The 23817-nt window shown below is 45.9% G+C and overlaps 2 protein-coding genes across 2 annotated transcripts in view; both read left to right on the top strand.

The window, feature by feature from the left end:
• The window catches only part of LOC124001333 (deubiquitinase DESI2-like), a 1147470-nt gene that overhangs the window by 756369 nt on the left and 367284 nt on the right, over nucleotides 1-23817 (top strand). The gene's annotated exons all lie outside the window — the stretch shown is intronic.
• Nucleotides 1-23817, top strand: part of map4k5 (mitogen-activated protein kinase kinase kinase kinase 5) — a 121456-nt gene that overhangs the window by 51104 nt on the left and 46535 nt on the right. The window contains 7 exon segments of the mRNA XM_046308051.1: nucleotides 261-339; nucleotides 4879-4937; nucleotides 6635-6702; nucleotides 15906-15950; nucleotides 16027-16069; nucleotides 16336-16470; nucleotides 18298-18373. Coding sequence (XP_046164007.1) covers nucleotides 261-339; nucleotides 4879-4937; nucleotides 6635-6702; nucleotides 15906-15950; nucleotides 16027-16069; nucleotides 16336-16470; nucleotides 18298-18373 — 505 coding nt within the window.

The following is a 23817-nucleotide window of genomic DNA, read 5'->3' as shown; positions in this document are numbered from 1 at the left end:
TAGTCTGTTATAATTTCTAAAAACCTTTTTGCTTTGACATTATGGGGTATTGTTTGTCGATTGATGAGGAAAAACATCCATTTTATACTAAGGCTGTAATGTAACAAAATGTGGAGAAAGTCAAGGGGTCTGAGTAGTTTATTCCTTCACTTTGAAACATCTAATTTTGAAGTCTGTCTACTCTTTCTCCCCCACTTTCTTTTCTTGTTCTCTCTCTTCCCTTATTTTTCTCCCCACTATTTCTTCCCCTCCCTCCTCAGTCTCTTTCAGTAGTGAGACACACCATCCGTTCCATCAACAAACACCCCAGACCAGAGAGAACTCACTCAGAGATCAGCTGTAAGTAACACCAGCCACTCTCTCCTCTCTTCTCCTCTGGTCCTCTTCTCCTGGTCCTCTTCTCCTGGTCCTCTTCTCCTCCTCCTCTGGTTCTCTTCTCCTCCTCCTCTGGTTCTCTTCTCCTGGTTCTCTTCTCCTCCTCCTCTGGTTCTCTTCTCCTGGTCCTCTTCTCCTCCTCCTCTGGTCCTCTCTTCTCCTCCTCCTCTGGTCCTCTCTTCTCCTCCTCCTCTGGTTCTCTTCTCCTCTGGTCCGGTCCTCTCTTCTCCTCCTCCTCTGGTTCACTTCTCCTCCTCCTCTGGTCCTCTTCTCCTCCTCCTCTGGTTCTCTTCTCCTTCTCCTCTAGTCCGGTCCTCTCTTCTCCTTCTCCTCTAGTCCGGTCCTCTCTTCTCCTCCTCCTCTAGTCCGGTCCTCTCTTCTCCTCTGGTCCTCTCTTCTCCTCTGGTCCTCTCTTCTCCTCTGGTCCTCTCTTCTCCTCTGGTCCTCTCTTCTCCTCTGGTCCTCTCTTCTCCTCTGGTCCTCTCTTCTCCTCTGGTCCTCTCTTCTCCTCTGGTCCTCTCTTCTCCTCCACCTCTGGTCCTCTCATCTCCACCTCTGGTCCTCTCTTCTCCTGGTCCTCTACCTCCTCTGGTCCTCTCTGCTCCTCCTCCTCTGGTCCTCCTCCTCTGGTCCTCCTCCTCTGGTCCTCCTCCTCTGGTCCTCCTCCTCTGGTCCTCTCTTCTCCTGGTCCTCTCTTCTCCTGGTCCTCTCTTCTCCTCCTCTTCTCCTCGTCCTCTGGTTCTCTTCTCCTTCTCCTCTGGTCCGGTCCTCTCTTCTCCTCCTCCTCCTCCTCTGGTTCTCTTCTCCTTCTCCTCTGGTCCGGTCCTCTCTTCTCCTCCTCCTCCTCTGGTCCTCTTCTCCTCCTCCTCTGGTTCTCTTCTCCTTCTCCTCTGTTCCGGTCCTCTCTTCTCCTCCTCCTCTGGTCCGGTCCTCTCTTCTCCTCTGGTCCGGTCCTCTCTTCTCCTCTGGTCCGGTCCTCTCTTCTCCTCTGGTCCGGTCCTCTCTTCTCCTCTGGTCCGGTCCTCTCTTCTCCTCTGGTCCGGTCCTCTCTTCTCCTCTGGTCCGGTCCTCTCTTCTCCTCTGGTCCGGTCCTCTCTTCTCCTCCTCCTCTGGTCCGGTCCTCTCTTCTCCTCCTCCTCTGGCCAGAGGAGGAGGAGAAGAGAGTCTCCTCCTCCTCTGGTCCTCTCTTCTCCTCCTCCTCTGGTCCTCTCTTCTCCTCCTCCTCTGGTCCTCTCTTCTCCTCCTCCTCTGGTCCTCTCTTCTCCTCCTCCTCTGGTCCTCTCTTCTCCTCCTCCTCTGGTCCTCTCTTCTCCACCTTCTCTGGTCCTCTCTTCTCCTGGTCCTCTCTGGTCCTCTCTTCTCCTGGTCCTCTCTGCTCCTCCTCCTCCTCCTCTGGTCCTCTCTTCTCCTGCTCCTCCTCCTCCTCTGGTCCTCTCTTCTCCTCCTCAGCTCCTCCTCCTCTGATCCTCTCTTCTCCTCCTCCTCTCTTCTCCTCCTCCTCTGGTCCTCTCTTCTCCTCCTCCTCTGGTCCTCTCTTCTCCACCTTCTCTGGTCCTTCTCTTCTCCTCCTTCTCTGGTCCTCTCTTCTCCTCCTCCTCTGGTCCTCTCTTCTCCACCTTCTCTGGTCCTCTCTTCTCCTCCTCCGGTCCTCTTTTCCTCCTCCTCTGGTCCTCTTCTCCTGGTCCTCTCTTCTCCTCTGGTCCTCCTATCTTCTCCTCTGGTCCTCTTCTCCTCCGTCCTCCTCGATCCTCCAGTGTCATCCTCTCCTTTCTCCTCCTCTGTCAGTGATTATCTGTCAACATCCCACAGTATCTAGACAGGAACACCCACCCCCTTGTCCCTAGTCGACCAGTTGAATTAGTCAGAGCTCTGAATCGCTCTCCCATTGGCTGGTCTGTCTCTCCTGCAGGGGCGGGCCATAGTGTTAATCCTGCAGGACTGGCTCAGAGCCAGGACCCGTGGGAGCGCAGCGGACACGCTGGGTTCAAATACTATTCAAAATCTTTCAAATAGTGTTGAACATTTGCTTGAAGCCTGCCTAGGATGCCAGATGGGTGGGACTGTTCTCATTTGGGTAAAATTGGTTACTTTACACCAGACACACTGCAACGGATTTTGGTTTTAAAAATATGTTGGGGTGTTGATGACAGTCCAACACAGAAGCATGTCTGTTCTTATAAATATATTCCCAAATAAATATATCTCTCCCAAATAAATATAGATCTCCCAAATAAATGTAGATCTCCCAAATAAATGTAGATCTCCCAAATAAATGTAGATCTCCCAAATAAATGTGTTCCCAATTTTTATTTTCTCTCTTACGCTGTGGGTACTGAACTCAAATGCATGATTGGTAGGACACTCCCATGTTCGTATAAATGGAATTTCACACACAGTTTTGAGCAATAGCTTGAATTCAGAGTTTGATCATTTGTTACATTGTATTTTTTCATTTGGTCCGGCATTTGGTCACATTTGACCCCCCCCCCCCAAAAAAAAACCTGAACATCATAACTACGTGTCCATGCAAGTCATTAGTTTATTGGACAAAAATGCACATTTATGATTTATCATGAAGCTTCACTGTCCCAATCTGCATAACACTTTCACTTTGGTTTCCAACAACATGAGGGAGGAAACAGCACAATAGCTGCTCTAACTGCGACGTGAATCCTCTATATTCAATAGTCTATAACCCCTTCTCCCCTAACTTTTACTCAATTAGTATTTTACTGGGTGACTTTCACTTTTACTTGAGTCATTTTCTATTAAGGGATCTTTACTTTTACTCAATTATGACTATTGAGTCATTCTCTAAGGGATCTTTCCTTTTACTCAAGTATGACAACTGGGTCGTTTCTCCACCATTGGTTCTATGCAAAATACATATTCCTCTCATTCAAGTTGCGAGAACCAAAGGGGAGGAAACATATTCTGACAAGCAGTCAATGCACAACAATACTAAATGCAATCGCGGTAAAAAAAAACTTTTGAAAGCAGAGTTGTGGCCTTTTGTTTAAAAAAAAAAAGACTGGCATCCCAACATTCCTCCTGCTGCCACGTTTACAGTATTTCCCTACTGTAATCTGTCTAATTGTTTTACAAATGCATCTTTACAACCAGAGTTTCAAGTTTGGTTTAGGCGCAACAGAGCTATTTTTAAGGGGCAACGGAGCCCAGGCCACAGGGCGCCTTAATGGGAAAACAGGCCGCCTTAATGGGAAAACAGGCCGCCTTAATGGGAAAACAGGCCGCCTTAATGGGAAAACAGGGCGCCTTAATGGGAAAACAGGGCGCCTTAAAGGGAAAACAGGGCGCCTTAAAGGGAAAACAGGGCGCCTTGGAGGGAAAACAGGAGGGAAAACAGGGCGCCTTAAAGGGAAAACAGGGCGCCTTAAAGGGAAAACAGGGCGCCTTAAAGGGAAAACAGGGCGCCTTAAAGGGAAAACAGGGCGCCTTAAAGGGAAAACAGGGCGCCTTAAAGGGAAAACAGGGCGCCTTAAAGGGAAAACAGAGCGCCTTAAAGGGAAAACAGAGCGCCTTAAAGGGAAAACAGAGCGCCTTAAAGGGAAAACAGAGCGCCTTAAAGGGAAAACAGAGCGCCTTAAAGGGAAAACAGGAGGGAAAACAGGAGGGAAACAGGGCGCCTTAATGGGAAAACAGGAGGGAAAACAGGGCACCTTAAAGGGAAAACAGGGCACCTTAAAGGGAAAACAGGGCACCTTAAAGGGAAAACAGGGCACCTTAAAGGGAAAACAGGGCACCTTAAAGGGAAAACAGGGCGCCTTAAAGGGAAAACAGGGCGCCTTAATGGGAAAACGGCGCCTTAATGGGAAAACATGAGGGAGAACAGGGCACCTTAAAGGGAAAACAGGGCACCTTAAAGGGAAAACAGGGCGCCTTGGAGGGAAAACAGGGCACCTTAAAGGGAAAACAGGGCACCTTAAAGGGAAAACAGGGCACCTTAAAGGGAAAACAGGGCACCTTAATGGGAAAACAGGGCGCCTTAAAGGGAAAACAGGGCGCCTTGGAGGGAAAACAGGGCGCCTTAAAGGCAAAACAGGACGCCTTAAAGGCAAAACAGGGCACCTTAGAGGGAAAACAGGGCGCCTTAAAGGCAAAACAGGGAAAACAGGGTTCAAAGTGATGCTCTCAATCGGGTTTAATTTTGGGACTCACATAGTGCCTGAATGTGAGATCCTAATTAACGTAGAGAGCCTGGCCCCTGCCCTTTGTGTTGATGGCTCTGGTTTGAAGTTAGCCCTATGTGCAGATCTAGGATGAGTTTCCCCTCACCACAACCTAACCTCAACCATTAGTTGAAGAAATGCAAAACTGGTCTAAAATCAGTCGGTGTCTTAAAGGATTTACTCAGTGTTGATGCATTAAGGATGCTGGTATGGTTTGTTGTGATGGTTGGAGTGTTGATCTGGCTCCCCCTACTGACTGGAGTGTGTAATGTCTCAATGCCACTTCTTCAAAGCCTTCTTCTCTCCTCCACAGTTGATAAAGTGAAGTTTGAACCTCCACTGAGGAAGGAAACGGAGGCTCACACTGAAATGGTGATTATATTTAATATTACATAAGCAATTTCATTGGTTATTTGTGATTTTTACTTCTTTTTGACTAGCGTATGGGGTGCCATTTCAGACTCGGCCTGCATTGACTCTGTACCGGTACCCCCTGTATATAGCCTCCACATTGACTCTGTACCGTAACACCCTGTATATAGCTCCACATTGACTCTGTACCGGCACCCCCTGTATATAGCCTCCACATTGACTCTGTACCGTAACACCCTGTATATAGCCTCCACATTGACTCAGTACCGGTACCCCCTGTATATAGCCTCCACATTGACTCTGTACCGGTACCCCCTGTATATAGCCTCCACATTGACTCTGTACCGGTACCCCCTGTATATAGCCTCCACATTGACTCTGTACCGGTACCCCCTGTATATAGCCTCCACATTGACTCTGTACCGGTACCCCCTGTATATAGCTCCACATTGACTCGGTACCCCCTGTATATAGCCTCCACATTGACTCTGTACCGGTACCCCCTGTATTTAGCCTCCACATTGACTCTGTACCGGTACCCCCTGTATATAGCCTCCACATTGACTCTGTACCGGTACCCCCTGTATAGCCTCCACATTGACTCTGTACCGGTACCCCCTGTATTTAGCCTCCACATTGACTCTGTACCGGTACCCCCTGTATATAGCTCCACATTGACTCGGTACCCCCTGTATATAGCCTCCACATTGACTCTGTACCGGTACCCCCTGTATATAGCCTCCACATTGACTCTGTACCGGTACCCCCTGTATATAGCCTCCACATTGACTCTGTACCGGTACCCCCTGTATATAGCCTCCACATTGACTCTGTACCATAACACCCTATATATAGCCTCCACATTGACTCTGTACCCTAATACCCTGTGTATAGCCTCCACATTGACTCTGTACCGTAATACCCTGTATATAGCCTCCACACTGACTCTGTACCGTAATACCCTGTATATAGCCTCCACATTGACTCTGTACCGTAATACCCTGTATATAGCCTCCACATTGACTCTGGACCGTAATACCCTGTATATAGTCTCCACATTGGCTCTGTACCGTAATACCCTGTATATAGTCTCCACATTGACTCTGTACCGTAACACCCTGTATATAGCCTCCACATTGACTCTGTACTGTAACACCCTGTATATAGCCTCCACATTGACTCTGTACCGTAACACCCTGTATATAGCCTCCACATTGACTCTGTACCGTAACACCCTGTATATAGCCTCCACACTGACTCTGTATCGTAACACCCTGTATATAGCCTCCACATTGACTCTGTACCGTAACACCCTGTATATAGCCTCCACATTGACTCTGTATCGTAACGCCCTGTATATAGCCTCCACATTGACTCTGTATCGTAACACCCTGTATATAGCCTCCACATTGACTCTGTTCTGTAATACCCTGTATATAGCCTCGCTACTGTTATTTTACTGCTGCTCTTTAATTATTTCTTACTGTTATTGTTTTAAATGTTGTACTTATCTTATAACTGCATTGTTGGTTAAGGGCTTTTAAGTAAGCATTTCACTAAGGTCTACACCTGTTTGTTTTTTATACACAAGAGCCTTTGTCGAAGGTTGTTCACTACTCTATAGGGTGCCATTTTCTACGCAGCCCCTGGTGTTATGGAACTAACTGTCTTGTTTGTTATTGCCGTGGTCTTTCCAGGATGTGACTAAACAGAGCGACTTCCCCTCCCCCTGGAGCCCATTCGCAGAGGGAGGCATCACGACCAGGTAAGAACCCCGTGGTAACCATCGTCATGGGAACGCCTCTGTTAATGGCTCCAGGCTTCTGTTTTTAGCTGGCTGGGGCTGTCTCCTGTCTCCTGTCTCGTCTGGTCCAATGTGAGTCTGCCATGCGACTACTGAATATCACCATGGTTAAGACAAAATGGAATGTCTCCCTCCACACTTACAAATATGTCAAATAAAGCTAGATAAACCAAAATAAGAGGTAATATGTATATATTTTTTAAATGTGGACTCATTACAGTTTTGGCTGGTTTTACGCACCCAACAACCATTTTTAAGAGAGTGGGATGGTTCCTCTCCATTAGACCATGGGTACACAGGACAGCACGAGGGCCCTTGCATTAGTAATCAATACCTTTTAGTAATCAATACCTTTAGTAATCAATACCTTTAGTAATCAATACCTTTTAGGAATCAATACCTTTTAGTAATCAATACATCTGTAAATCATCTACTCTGCTCAAGCTTTCTATTTTTCCGTTTTGTCTTTTTATATTTAAGTAGGCTTTTACTGAGTTTTGTTGCGTGAATAATTTTGTGAAACCTCCCTGCTGTGATACTAGCCCACACTACAGGGATCATTCCACGGAGGGTCAAGAGGTCAAGGGGGGGCTGCATGTTTTTACTTCTCCCTTGTATTTGATTTGATCAGGGACTGTACCCATAAAGCTTCTTACAGTAAGAGTGCTCATCTAGGACCAGTTTTCCCCTTTAGATCATAATGAATGAGGACAGCGTGGGACCTGATCCTAGATCATAATGAGGTTATATGGACAGCGTGGGACCTGATCCTAGATCATAATGAGGTTATATGGGCAGCAAGGGACCTGATCCTAGATCATAATGAGGTTATATGGACAGCGTGGGACCTGATCCTAGATCATAATGAGGTTATATGGACAGCGAGGGACCTGATCCTAGATCATACTGAATGAGGTTATATGGACAGCGAGGGACCTGATCCTAGATCATAATGAGGTTATATGGACATCGAGGGACCTGATCCTAGATCATACTGAATGAGGTTATATGGACAGCGAGGGACCTGATCCTAGATCATAATGAGGTTATATGGACATCGAGGGACCTGATCCTAGATCATACTGAATGAGGTTATATGGACAGCGAGGGACCTGATCCTAGATCATAATGAGGTTATATGGACATCGAGGGACCTGATCCTAGATCATACTGAATGAGGTTATATGGACAGCGAGGGACCTGATCCTAGATCATAATGAGGTTATATGGACATCGAGGGACCTGATCCTAGATTATAATGAATGAAGTTATATGGACAGCGTGGGACCTGATCCCAGATCATGAAGTTATATGGACAGCGTGGGACCTGATCCCAGATCATGAAGTTATATGGACAGCGTGGGACCTGATCCCAGATCATGAGGTTATATGGACAGCGGGGGACCTGATCCTAGATCATAATGAGGTTATATGGACAGCGTGGGACCTGATCCTAGATCAGCACTCCTACACTGAGACGCTTTATGACTACAGGCACAGGTCACTGATCAGTCCCCTCACCTTGTTGTCTAGATCTTAATTGGATCCAAAATAGAAAATAAATCACTAAATAGACACTAGATAACTTCATGGAATGAATTTGACCTCCCATGGACTGACCCGTTTCCATTTCACCTTAGTTTGTGTGGAGCTAGCTACCCTGTTCTCTTCTCAAAGCATGACCTTTGACCTACACGCCTACCTGTCTCCCTGTAGTCTGGCGTGTTTGTACCAAGTTGTGAAAGAGCAAGGTTCTTGTCCGTCCACGTGCTTTGACTGTCCTTTTTGTTTTCTTTTTGTTTCTTCTTCTTCTCCTGTCCTTCCTTCCTCCGTTGCTCTCTTCTTCTCCTGTCCTTCCTCTCCGTTGCTCTCTTCTTCTCCTGTCCTTCCTTCCTCTGTTGCTCTCTTCTTCTCCTGTCCTTCCTTCCTCTGTTGCTCTCTTCTTCTCCTGTCCTTCCTCTCCGTTGCTCTCTTCTTCTCCTGTCCTTCCTTCCTCCGTTGCTCTCTTCTTCTCCTTCCTTCCTCTCCGTTGCTCTCTTCTCCTGTCCTTCCTCTCCGTTGCTCTCTTCTTCTCCTGTCCTTCCTCTCCGTTGCTCTCTTCTTCTGTCCTTCCTTCCTCCGTTGCTCTCTTCTCCTGTCCTTCCTCTCCCTTGCTCTCTTCTTCTCCTGTCCTTCCTTCCTCCGTTGCTCTTCTTCTCCTGTCTTTCCTCTCCGTTGCTCTCTTCTTCTCCTGTCCTTCCTCTCCGTTGCTCTCTTCTTCTCCTGTCCTTCCTTCCTCTCCGTTGCTCTCTTCTTCTCCTGTCCTTCCTTCCTCTCCGTTGCTCTCTTCTTCTCCTTCCTTCCTCTCCGTTGCTCTCTTCTTCTCCTTCCTTCCTCTCCGTTGCTCTCTTCTTCTCCTGTCCTTCCTCTCCGTTGCTCTCTTCTTCTCCCGTCCTTCCTCTCCGTTGCTCTCTTCTTCTCCCGTCCTTCCTCTCCGTTGCTCTCTTTTTCTCCCGTCCTTCCTCTCCGTTGCTCTCTTCTTCTCCCGTCCTTCCTCTCCGTTGCTCTCTTCTTCTCCCGTCCTTCCTCTCCGTTGCTCTCTTCTTCTCCCGTCCTTCCTCTCCGTTGCTCTCTTCTTCTCCTGTCCTTCCTTCCTCTCCGTTGCTCTCTTCTTCTCCTGTCCTTCCTTCCTCCGTTGCTCTCTTCTTCTCCTGTCCTTCCTCTCCGTTGCTCTCTTCTTCTCCTGTCCTTCCTCTCCGTTGCTCTCTTCTTCTCCTTCCTTCCTCTCCGTTGCTCTCTTCTTCGCCTTCCTTCCTCTCCGTTGCTCTCTTCTTCTCCTGTCCTTCCTCTCCGTTGCTCTCTTCTTCTCCTGTCCTTCCTCTCCGTTGCTCTCTTCTTCTCCTGTCCTTCCTCTCCGTTGCTCTCTTCTTCTCCTGTCCTTCCTCTCCGTTGCTCTCTTCTTCGCCTGTCCATCCGAAGGAGCCTTCTGAAAAGCGTTGAGGACGAGTTGTTCCAACGGTAACACTAACAACACCCTGTGTATGTTTTCCTCAGTGGCACTCTATTCCCTATTTAGTGCCCTACTCTTGACCAGAGCCAGTATGACCCCAATAGGCCCCTGGTCAAACGTAGTGCACTATATAGGGAAAAGGGTGCTAATAGGGGAGGCATCTTGAGTGTCCTGTGGTAGGATGCCATTGACCCACTCCACTCCACTATCTGTTGTGATGGCAGTCTGGCCGATGGGGTTAAAGCCAGGCCGCTGTGCTGCGGCCCGGCTCCGTGCCACCATGCTCCGTTCATACCCATCCTGATGCCCTGCCGTGCTCTAACGTAGCTGTAAAACCCACCAGGCTGTTGTGGACCTGTAAACCCAATCGTTTCAATTCAACAATGTTTTTGGTAACTTTTTCACCAATATAAATATGCTGCACCGCCAGACATAGTCTTGTCTGTCTACTCAACAGGATGTAAACTAGTAACAGTGGTAGCCTACACACTTAGAACCAACAGAATGTAAACTAGTTAGTGGTAGCCTACACACTTAGAACCAACAGAATGTAAACTAGTTACAGTGGTAGCCTACACACTTAGAACCAATATGTACAACTAGTTAGTGGTAGCCTACACACTTAGAACCAACAAGATGTAAACTAGTAACAGTGGTAGCCTACACACTTAGAACCAACAGAATGTAAACTAGTTACAGTGGTAGCCTACACACTTAGAACCAACAGAATGTAAACTAGTTACAGTGGTAGCCTACACACTTAGAACCAACAGAATGTAAACTAGTTACAGTGGTAGCCTACACACTTAGAACCAACAGGATGTAAACTAGTAACAGTGGTAGCCTACACACTTAGAACCAACAGGATGTAAACTAGTAACAGTGGTAGCCTACACACTTAGAACCAACAGAATGTAAACTAGTTAGTGGTAGCCTACACACTTAGAACCAACAGAATGTAAACTAGTTACAGTGGTAGCCTACACACTTAGAACCAACAGGATGTAAACTAGTTACAGTGGTAGCCTACACACTTAGAACCAACAGAATGTAAACTAGTTACAGTGGTAGCCTACACAGAACCAAGAACCAATATATACAACTAGTTACAGTGGTAGCCTACACACTTAGAACCAATATGTACAACTAGTTACAGTGGTAGCCTACACACTTAGAACCAACAGAATGTAAACTAGTTACAGTGGTAGCCTACACACTTAGAACCAATATATACAACTAGTTACAGTGGTAGCCTACACACTTAGAACCAATATGTACAACTAGTTACAGTGGTAGCCTACATACAAGATCAACTGTCTGTTCATCTGTTAAATTCTACTGTGTTTCAGAGTTGCAAAATACTTGAACTAGTGCGCTATCTTATAGACCTACTACTAGGCTACTACAGACTGCTACTATATAGTCTACTACTAGGCTACTACAGACTGCTACTATATAGTCTACTACTAGGCTACTACAGACTGCTACTATATAGTCTACTACAGGCTACTACAGACTGCTACTATATAGTCTACTACTAGGCTACTACAGACTGCTACTATACAGTCTACTACAGGCTACTACAGACTGCTACTATACAGTCTACTACAGGCTACTATACAGACTACTACAGGCTACTACAGACTGCTACTATATAGTCTACTACTAGGCTACTACAGACTGCTACTATATAGTCTACTACTAGGCTACTACAGACTGCTACTATACAGTATACTACAGGCTACTACAGGCTGCTACTATACAGGCTACTGCAGGCTACTACAGGCTACTACAGGCTACTACAGGCTGCTACTGCAGGCTACTACAGGCTACTACAGACTGCTACTATACAGTCTATGACTGTAAGTCGCTTTGGATAAAAGCGTCTGCTAAATGGCATATATTATATTATATTATTACTACAGGCTACTGCAGACTGCTACTATACAGTCTACTACAGGCTACTATACAGACTACTACAGGCTACTGCAGGCTACTGCAGGCTACTGCAGGCTGCTACTATACAGGCTACTATACAGTCTACTACAGGCTACTACAGACTGCTACTATATAGTCTACTACTAGGCTACTACAGACTGCTACTATACAGTCTACTACAGGCTACTACAGACTGCTACTATACAGTCTACTACAGGCTACTATACAGACTACTACAGGCTACTACAGACTACTACTATATAGTCTACTACTAGGCTACTACAGACTGCTACTATATAGTCTACTACTAGGCTACTACAGACTGCTACTATACAGTATACTACAGGCTACTACAGGCTGCTACTATACAGGCTACTGCAGGCTACTACAGGCTACTACAGGCTACTACAGGCTACTACAGGCTGCTACTGCAGGCTACTACAGGCTACTACAGACTGCTACTATACAGTCTATGACTGTAAGTCGCTTTGGATAAAAGCGTCTGCTAAATGGCATATATTATATTATATTATTACTACAGGCTACTGCAGACTGCTACTATACAGTCTACTACAGGCTACTATACAGACTACTACAGGCTACTGCAGGCTACTGCAGGCTACTGCAGGCTGCTACTATACAGGCTACTATACAGTCTACTACAGGCTACTACAGACTGCTACTATACAGTCTACTACAGGCTACTACAGACTGCTACTATACAGGCTACTACAGGCTACTACAGACTGCTACTATACAGGCTACTACAGGCTACTACAGACTGCTACTATACAGTCTACTACAGGCTACTACAGACTGCTACTATACAGTCTACTACAGGCTACTACAGACTGCTACTATACAGTCTACTACAGGCTACTACAGACTGCTACTATACAGTCTACTACAGGCTACTACAGACTGCTACTATACAGTCTACTACAGGCTACCATACAGACTACTGCAGGCTACTACAGGCTGCTACTATACAGTCTACTGCAGGCTACTACAGACTGCTACTATACAGTCTACTACAGGCTACTACAGACTGCTACTATACAGTCTACTACAGGCTACTACAGACTGCTACTATACAGTCTACTACAGGCTACTATACAGACTACTGCAGGCTACTACAGACTGCTACTATACAGACTACTACAGGCTACTGCAGGCTACTACAGGCTGCTACTACACAGACTACTACAGGCTACTGCAGGCTACTACAGGCTGATACTATACAGGCTACTACAGGCTGCTACTATACAGGCTACTGCAGGCTACTGCAGACTGCTACTATACAGTCTACTACAGGCTACTATACAGACTACTACAGGCTACTACAGGCTACTACAGGCTACTGCAGGCTGCTACTATACAGGCTACTATACAGTCTACTACAGGCTACTACAGACTGCTACTATACAGTCTACTACAGGCTACTACAGACTGCTACTATACAGGCTACTACAGGCTACTACAGACTGCTACTATACAGTCTACTACAGGCTACTACAGACTGCTACTATACAGTCTACTACAGGCTACTGCAGACTGCTACTATACAGTCTACTACAGGCTACTATACAGACTACTACAGGCTACTACAGGCTACTACAGGCTACTGCAGGCTGCTACTATACAGGCTACTATACAGTCTACTACAGGCTACTACAGACTGCTACTATACAGTCTACTACAGGCTACTACAGACTGCTACTATACAGGCTACTACAGGCTACTACAGACTGCTACTATACAGGCTACTACAGACTGCTACTATACAGGCTACTACAGACTGCTACTATACAGGCTACTACAGGCTACTACAGACTGCTACTATACAGTCTACTACAGGCTACTACAGACTGCTACTATACAGTCTACTACAGGCTACTACAGACTGCTACTATACAGTCTACTACAGGCTACTACAGACTGCTACTATACAGTCTACTACAGGCTACTACAGACTGCTACTATACAGTCTACTACAGGCTACTATACAGACTACTGCAGGCTACTACAGGCTGCTACTATACAGGCTACTGCAGGCTACTACAGACTGCTACTATACAGTCTACTACAGGCTACTACAGACTGCTACTATACAGTCTACTACAGGCTACTACAGACTGCTACTATACAGTCTACTACAGGCTACTATACAGACTACTGCAGGCTACTACAGACTGCTACTATACAGGCTACTGCAGGCTACTACAGGCTGCTACTACACAGGCTACTACAGGCTACTGCAGGCTACTACAGGCTGATACTATACAGGCTACTACAGGCTGCTACTATACAGGCTACTGCAGGCTACTACAGGCTGCTACTATACATGCTACTATAGGCTGCTACTATACAGGCTACTATACAGGCTACTGCAGGCTACTACAGGCTGCTACTATACAGGCTACTACAGGCTACTGCAGGCTACTACAGGCTACTGCAGGCTACTACAGGCTGCTACTATACATGCTACTGCAGGCTACTACAGGCTGCTACTATACATGCTACTGCAGGCTACTACAGGCTGCTACTATACAGGCTACTGCAGGCTACTACAGGCTGCTACTATACAGGCTACTGCAGGCTACTACAGGCTGCTACTATACAGGCTACTACAGGCTACTGCAGGCTACTGCAGGCTACTGCACCAGTATGAATCTATCCGAGGAGATGAATTTATTCTTCAGTGATCATGGAATTGAAATGGGAAATAGATGGAAATGGATAGAATGCAAAGATTAAAAAATATAAATAATCACTAATGACAAATTATAAAGAGACCTTGGCCTCAGCGTCCTTCCCTGTCAAAATAAAGATCAAAAATAAATAAAAAATGATTGCATCTTGTTATATTTACCTGTTTGTTTTTATGAATTAGCTTGTCATATACCTAATTGTATAAAATACTAGTCTACTTTCTGCTGCAATGCTTCAACCATGACAAACTGTGCGTATGCATGGTCTAAAGTTTGAGGAAAGCTAAGCACATTCTCACGTCAAGTTACATTTTTATAAATGCCAACTTTTCTGTGAACTGGCGGTGCTCATGTTTTGGGGTATATTTTGTACATGCACAACATATGTAAATAAGGCCCCAGGCTCCTATTCTCTCTGAGTCACAGAGGGTCCAGGCTCCTATTCTCTCTGAGTCAGAGGGTCCAGGCTCCTATTCTCTGAGTCACAGAGGGTCCAGGCTCCTATTCTCTGAGTCACAGAGGGTCCAGGCTCCTATTCTCTGAGTCACAGAGGGTCCAGGCTCCTATTCTCTGAGTCACAGAGGGTCCAGGCTCCTATTCTCTGAGTCACAGAGGGTCCAGGCTCCTATTCTCTGAGTCACAGAGGGTCCAGGCTCCTATTCTCTGAGTCACAGAGGGTCCAGGCTCCTATTCTCTGAGTCACAGAGGGTCCAGGCTCCTATTCTCTGAGTCACAGAGGGTCCAGGCTCCTATTCTCTGAGTCACAGAGGGTCCAGGCTCCTATTCTCTGAGTCACAGAGGGTCCAGGCTCCTATTCTCTGAGTCACAGAGGGTCCAGGCTCCTATTCTCTCTGAGTCACAGAGGGTCCAGGCTCCTATTCTCTCTGAGTCACAGAGGGTCCAGGCTCCTATTCTCTCTGAGTCAGAGGGTCCAGGCTCCTATTCTCTGAGTCACAAAGGGTCCAGGCTCCTATTCTCTCTGAGGAACGAGTCATCTACTTCATAAGCATCATCATGGAAACCAGGGTTGGGCTCAATTCCAGTCAGTTCAGGAAGTACACTGACATCCCAATTCTCTTCAATGCTTGTAGATTTGGAATGTGGTTTACTTCCTGAATTGACTGGAATTGAAATGGAATTCACCACAACCCTGGTGGTAACATTACCCCCCCCAGCCCTGACCTCCCTGTTCTCTTCTCCTCTCTGACCTCCCTGTTCCTCCCCTCTCTGACCTCCCTGTTCCTCCCCTCTGACCTCCCTGTTCCTCCCCTCTCTGACCTCCCTGTTCCTCCCCTCTCTGACCTCCCTGTTCCTCCCCTCTCTGACCTCCCTGTTCCTCCCCTCTCTGACCTCCCTGTTCCTCCCCTCTCTGACCTCCCTGTTCCTCCCCTCTCTGACCTCCCTGTTCCTCCCCTCTCTGACCTCCCTGTTCCTCCCCTCTCTGACCTCCCTGTTCTCTTCTCCTCCCTGACCTCCCTGTTCTCTTCTCCTCCCTCTGATCTGTCATTCCCTCGGTCTTCCTCCAGAGGACATATGGCCCATCTGGAGGACGCCTTTGAAGACGTGGAGCTGTAAGTGCTACACACACACTCACACTCACACACACACACACTCCCTGCCTGACTGTCTGGTCTTCTCCAATTCTAGGTCGACCCTGAAGCATGGAATCCCACCACCTCTACCGCCAAAGGTAAATCCTTATTCACTGCATATACTGGGTTTTCAATATATACTGGGTTTTCAATATATACTGGGGTTTCAATATATGCTGGGGTTTCAATATATGCTGGGGTTTCAATATATGCTGGGGTTTCAATATATGCTGGGGTTTCAATATATGCTGGGGTTTCAATATATAATGGGGTTTCATACTGGGGTTTCATCACATACTACTTCCTCTATTCTCCCTCTCCCGTCTTCCTCTCTCTCCACTTCTCCCCCATCTCTCCCCCTCAGCCTCAACTGAACAGTTTGTCAGATGAGCTAGGTCTGACTGATGAGCGGTGTCTGACGGTGAGGAGGTTCCCGGGCTCAGAGAGCAGCCCAGGCCTGGGCCCCCGGAGACTGAGCACCCCAGAGCAGGGCAACAAGGTATGTGTTTATGTTTGATGGCTTTTTCTATTACACCGGTTGACAATACAGTGCATTTGGAAAGTATTCAGACTCCTTCATTTTGTTACGTTAGACTTATTCTAAAATAGATTTGTTTACCCCATAATGACATCACAATACCCCATAATGACATCACAATACCCCATAATGACATCACAATACCCCATAATGACATCACAATACCCCATAATGACATCACAATACCCCATAATGACATCACAATAACCCCATAATGACAGCACAATAACCCATAATGACAGCACAATACCCCATAATGACAGCACAATACCCCATAATGACATCACAATACCCCATAATGACATCACAATAACCCATAATGACAAAGCACAAAGTTAGATTTTTTTTTTTTGCAAATGTATAAAATGTAGAAACATATTTACATAAGTATTCAGACCATTTACTCAGTACTTTGTTGAAGCACCTTTGTCAGTGATTTACAGCCTCAAGTCTTCTTGGGTTTGGCGCTACAAGCTTGGGACACCTGTATTTGGGGAGTATTTCCCTTATTCTTCTCTGCAGATCCTCTCGAGCTCTGTCGGGTTGGATGGGGAGTGTTGCTGCACAGCTACGTTCTGGTCTCTCCAGAGACTTGTCCTGAAGCCACTCCTGCATTGTCTTGGCTGTGTGCTTAGGGTCGTTGTGTGTTGGAAGGTGAATTTTCACCCCAGTCTGAGGTCCTAAGTGCTCTTTTAGAAGGTTTTCATCTAGGATCTCTCTGTGCTCTGTTCATCTTTCCCTCAATCCTGTCTCCCAGTCCCTGCCACTGAAAAACATTCTCACAGCATGATGCTGCCACCACCACCACGCTTCAGGGTGGATGGTGCCAGGTTTCCTCCGGACGTGACGCTTGGCATTCAGGCCAAAGAGTTCAATCTTGATTTCATCAGATCAGAGAATCTTTAGGTGCCTTTTGGCAAACTCCAAGCAGGCTGTCATGTCTTTTTACTGAGGAGTGGCTCCAGTCTGACCACCCTACCATAAGTGCCTGATTGGTGATTTGCTGCGGAGGTGGGACAACCTTCCAGAAGGACAACCATCTCCACAGAGGAACTCTGGAGCTCTGTCAGAGTGACCATCAGGTTCTTGGTTACCTCCCTGACCAAGGCCCTTCTCCCCCGATTGCTCAGTTTGGCCGGGCGGCCAGCTCTAAGAAGAGTCTTGGTGGTTCCAAACTTCTTCCTTTTAATGAATGATGGAGTCCACTGTGTTCTTGGGGACCTTCAATGCTGCAGAAATGTTTTGGTACCTTTCTTCAGATCTGTGCCTCGACACAATCCTGTTTCGGAGCTCTATGGACAGTTCCCTTCGACCTCATGGCTTGGTTTTTGCTCTGACATGCACTGTCAACTGTGGGACCTTTATATTCCTTTCCAAATCATGTCCAATCAATTGAATTTACCACAGGTGGACTCCAAGTTGTAGAAACATCTCAAGGATGATCAATGGAAACAGGATGCGCCTGAGCTCCATTGAGTCTCATAGCAAAGGGTCTGAATGTAAATAAGCTATTTCTGGTTTTTTATTTGTAATACATTTGCTAAAATAAAATAATAACTGTTTTCGTTATGGGGTATTGTGTGTTGATTGAGGATTTTCTGGTATTTAATCCATTTTTTAGAATTCAGGCTGTAACGTAACAAAATGTGGAATAAGTCAAGGGGTATGAACACTTTCCAAATGCTCTGTACTCTATATGATATTCTGTGTTTTCAACAATGTTGTGAAGCCTAAAATGCTAAACAAATTTCCCCACCTTGAGTTAATGAAGGTAATTCTAATTGTAAGGTGGAGCACCCCTCTCCTGACTACCTGTCAGCCAGCGTCAGTAGTCCTGGTATACTGTCCACAGCCTCGGACCCTGGTGAGTTAAAACACACACACATCTTTGCAACCCGTACCCCTATACTGGTTGAAAATGGAGGATTTTTGTTGTACTAATAAGCGCCTGAATTGGGAACGCAGCGGCTATCCAGCATGCTTCAAAACAACTACAAGGCGGCTTGCTGTAATTCCTCAAAAGCTCAGCTTTTTGGAGAGCTTAAAATAGCACCTTCTTTCATAGTTGAAGTCGTAAAAATGTATTGAAATTACGCAGGAACTGTCCACACTTTTGGAGAGGTGTGCGTGTGTGTGTGGTCACTTGGAGACAGTCAGTTAGTCCTCTCACTTGTCTTTAGTTTGTCTTCTGTTGCACCTACCCCACATTTACCATGAATAGTCTCAAGTTACCGAATCTATCTAGTGTGTTTTCAGATTTAATTATCAACTAATGCGGCAAAATATACTGTAAATGTCCTGTTAAATGTCCTGTTAAATGTCCTGTTAAATGTCCTGTTAAATGTCCTGTTAAATGTCCTGTTCAATGTCCTGTTCAATGTCCTGGTAAATGTCCATGTCCTGTAAATGTCCATGTCCTGTAAATGTCAATGTACTGTAAATGTCCATGTCCTGTAAATGTCCTGTAAATGTCCTGTAAATGTCCATGTCCAGTAAATGTCCTGTAAATGTCCTGTAAATGTCCTGTAAATGTCCATGTCCTGTAAATGTCCTGTAAATGTCCATGTCCAGTAAATGTCCATGTCCTGTAAATGTCCATGTCCAGTAAATGTCCATGTCCTGTAAATGTCCATGTCCAGTAAATGTCCAGTAAATGTCCTGTAAATGTCCTATAAATGTCCTGTAAATGTCCATGTCCAGTAAATGTCCTGTAAATGTCCAGTAAATGTCCTGTAAATGTCCTGTAAATGTCCATGTCCTGTAAATGTCCTGTAAATGTCCAGTAAATGTCCTGTAAAATCAAGGGTGTCAGATTAGTCAAACCCTTTTCCCATAATCTCCAAACTGTTTTCTTTTAATTGAAAACTTGCATTTCATAATTTCTTCTGTAAGATCAACGTGTATATTTAGCCGCCCTATTCCACCAGATCAATTCCCATATACGTTTAAGGGTTAAATTGATTTAAGGATAGCGTACTCTCTCTAAATGAGGAAAACAAAAATATATCTTCTCTTCCAAGCTATCAGTTATTCAAACAACGTCTTCGTCAGTAATTCAAACCTATCCAAAGGTAAGAAGTTGCATCTAACTGTGTTCGTACTGTAGATGCATTCACTGGACAGTTTATTAGGTACACCTAATCTAGTGTCCGGGATGTACTGTAGATGCATTCACTGGACAGTTTATTAGGTACACCTAATCTAGTGTCCGGGGTGTACTGTAGATGCATTCACTGGACAGTTTATTAGGTACACCTAATCTAGTGTCCGGGGTGTACTGTAGATGAATTCACTGGACAGTTTATTAAGCACACCTAATCTAGTGTCCGGGGTGTTCTGTAGATGCATTCACTGGACAGTTTATTAGGTACACCTAATCTAGTGTCCGGGGTGTACTGTAGATGCATTCACTGGACCTGTACCGTTGACACCGGGCAGGATGGACAAGTGCCAAATCCTGCCTGCCATCAGAATGACTCAAGAGGAACCGGGATTTGTTAACGGGGTGTTTTTAGTTTGTTTGTTTGTCGCTCCGTCCTTGGTTAAAAACTCTAGATACTGTCGTGGGTCTAAAGCCCAGGAGGGATTCGCCTGGCACCGACGATCATACCACGCTCAGTCTCTTAGGTTACTCGTTTTTCCCCATTCTAACGTTCAATCAAACAGTAACTGAATGCATTGATACCTGTCTTCCTGCCACGGTCACGTGACTCACTGTCTTCCCGCCACGGTCACGTGACTCACTGTCTTCCCGCCACGGTCACGTGACTCACTGTCTTCCCGCCACGGTCACGTGACTCACTGTCTTCCCGCCACGGTCACGTGACTCACTGTCTTCCCGCCACGGTCACGTGACTCACTGTCTTCCCGCCACGGTCACGTGACTCACTGTCTTCCCGCCACGGTCACGTGACTCACTGTCTTCCCGCCACGGTCACGTGACTCACTGTCTTCCCGCCACGGTCACGTGACTCACTGTCTGTTGGAGTGATCCATTGTTGTGTAGGAGGTGGTGTACCTAATAAACAGTCGTGTGTGTGTGTGTGTGTGTGTGTGTGTGTGTGTGTGTGTGTGTGTGTGTGTGTGTGTGTGTGTGTGTGTGTGTGTGTGTGTGTGTGTGTGTGTGTGTGTGTGTGTGTGTGTGTGTGTGTGTGTGTGTGTGTGTGTGTGTGTGTGTGTGTGTGTAGTTGTAGTTGTAGTTGTATTCACTATAGTGGTTCAATACCCTCAGAAAATCCTATATGCTAGATAAAATATACTAAAGTATGTAGGACACCCAAGCTCACAGACGGGACCGCCGAGTGCTGAAGCGCTTTGCATGTAAAAAAATTTTTTAAAGTCTGTCCTGGGTTGCAACACTCACTATCGAGTTCTAAACTGCCTCTGGAAGCAACGTCAGCACAAGAACTCGTCAGGAGCTTCATGAAACGGGTTTCCATGGCCGAGCAGCCGCACACAAGCCTCAGATCACCATGCACAATGCCAAGCGTCGACTGGAGTGGTGTAAAGCTCCCAGCCATTGGACTTTGGAGCAGTGGAACCGTGTTCTCTGGAGTGATGAATCACACTTCAACATCTTGGTAGTCCCACGGACAAATCTGGGTTTGGTGGATGCCAAGGAGAACACTACCTGCACCATAGCAGTGCCAACTGTAAAGGTTGGTGGAGGAGGAATAATGGTCTGGGGCTGTTTTTCATGGTTCGGGCTAAGCCCTTAGTTCCAGTGAAAGGAAATCTTAGAGAATTCTGTGCTTCCATCTTGGTGGCAACAGTTTGGGGAAGGCCCTTTCCTGTTTTAGCATGACAATGCCCCCGTGCACAAAGCGAGGTTCATACAGAAATGGTTTGTTGAGATCGGTGTGGAAGAACTTGACTGGCCTGCGCACAGCCCTGACCTCAACCCCCATCGAACACCTTGGGGATGAATTGGAACGCCGACTGCAAGCCAGGCCTAATCGCCCAACATCAGTGCCCGACCTCACTAACTCATGGCTGAATAGAAGCAAGTCCCCCGCAGCAATGTTCAAACATCTAGTGAAAAGCTTTCCTTGAAGAGTGGAGGCTGTTATAGCAAAGGGGGGCACCAACTCCATATTAATGCCCATGATTTAGGAATGAGATGTTTGACGAGCAGGTGTCCTCATACTTTTGGTAGTGTATAACCCTCAGACTAGATATAACCCTCCACTTCCCCGTGCTTGCAATGATGCTGATATGTGGTTCTTTTACTTACTGATTGTAAGTGGCTCTGGATAAGTGTCTGCTAAATTCGTAAATATTTGGGCCCAGGGGGATCTTTTTTTGTGGTAGCAAATTCATCAGGGGGCCCCCTCAACTTGAGTGAGACAAAAACAAAAGCCACCTATTTGCATCGGGGCGAGAGAATTTCAGTTTTCAAGCTAAATTCCTGCAATTTTACACATTTTTCTCATGTGGCAGAGGTGTTTTGTTACAGTTTTAAAGCTAATATCCTGCTAATTGTACACATTTTGCCACGAGGCAAAGAAAATGTTGCAATTTTAAAGCTTAAATTACAGTGCATTTCTGTTAAACATTTTTTTTAAATACAATAACTTGTAAATTGTACAATTGGTTTTGTTTATTTTTTTAAATTACGTTGATGCCTTTATCCATATTTTCTTACCTTGTTCTAAAATTAGATTAATGAATTAATATAAACACAATACCCCATAATGACAGAGAAAAGAGGTTTTTAGATATTTTTGCAAATGTATACAAAAACAGAAATACCTGTATATTTACATAAGTATTCCAACCCTTTGTGATGAGACTCAAATTGAGCTCAAGTGCTTCCTGTTTCCATTGATCATCCTTGAGATGTTTCTACAACTTGATTGGTGTCCACCTGTGGTAAATTCAATTGATTACACATGATTTGGAATGCACACACCTGTCTATATAAGGTCACAAAGTTGACAGTGCAAAAATGAAGCCGTGAGGTCAAAGGAATTGTCCATAGAGCTCCGAGACAGGATTTCGTCGAGGGACAGATCTGGGGAAGGGGACCAAAAACGTTCTACAACATTGAAAGTTCCCAAGAACACAGTGGCCTCCATCGTTCTTCAATGGAAGAACCACCAAGACTCTTCTTAGAGCTGGCCGCCCGGCCAAACTGAGCAATCGGAGGAGAAGGGTCTTGGTCAGGGAGGTGACCAAGAATCCGATGGTCACTCTGACAGAGCTCCAGAGTTCCTCTGTGGAGATGGGAGGACCTTCCAGAAGGACAGCTATCTCTGCAGCACTCCACCAATCAGGCCTTTATGGAAGTGGCCAGACGGAAGCCACTCCTCAGTGAAAGGCACATGACAGCCCACTTGAAGTTTGCCAAAAGGCACCCAAAGACTCTGACCATGAGCAACAAGATTCTCTGGTCTGACGAAACCAAGATTGAACTCTTTGGCCTGAATGCTAAGCGTCACGGCTCGAGGAATGCTAGCACAATTTGTACGGTGAAGCATGGTGGTGGCAGCATCATGCTGTGGGGTTGTTTTTCAGTGGCAGGGACTGAGACTAGTCAGGGCCGGGGGAAAGATGAACAGAGCAAAGTCCAGAGATACTTGATGAAAATCTGCTCCAGAGTTTCACCTTCCAACAGGACAACAACCCTAAGCACACAGCCAAGACAACGCAGGAGTGGCTTCGGGTCAAGTCTCAATGTCCTTGAGTGGCCCAGCCAGAGCCCGGACTTGAATCCCATTGAACATCTCTGAAGAGACCTGAAAATAACTGCTCAGCGACGCTCCCCATCCAACCTCACAGAGCTTGAGAGGATATGCAGAGAAGAATGGGAGAAACTCCAAATACAGGTGTGCCAAGCTTGTGGCGTCATACCCAAGAAGACTTTAGGCTGTAATCGCTGCCAAAGATGCTTCAACAAAGTACTGAATACTTATGTAAATGTGATCCGTTTTATTTTTAATAAATTTGCAGAAAAATAGGTTTTGTGTATAGATTGATCAATAAAAATAATAATAATAATTAATCCATTTAAGAATAAGGCTGCAACAAAATGTGGAAAAGGTCAAAAGGTCGGAATACCGAATGCATTAATTTTTTTATCTCTTGCCACTCACCCCCAGCAGTAGCCCTGCGGAACCCCTAAATTACTGAAATATCAAATGTAACCCCCAGCAGTAGCCCTGCGGAACCCCTAAATTACTGAAATATCAAATGTAACCCCCAGCAGTAGCCCTGCGGAACCCCTAAATTACTGAAATATCAAATGTAACCCCCAGCAGTAGCTCTGCTAAATTACTGAAATATCAAATGTAACCCCCAGCAGAAACC

Source organism: Oncorhynchus gorbuscha, linkage group LG17 (genome assembly GCF_021184085.1).
Source record: "Oncorhynchus gorbuscha isolate QuinsamMale2020 ecotype Even-year linkage group LG17, OgorEven_v1.0, whole genome shotgun sequence".
NCBI classification, from domain to species: Eukaryota; Metazoa; Chordata; class Actinopteri; order Salmoniformes; family Salmonidae; genus Oncorhynchus; species Oncorhynchus gorbuscha.
Note: the sequence above shows the minus strand (reverse complement) of the source record. Positions and strands in the feature narration are given on the sequence as shown.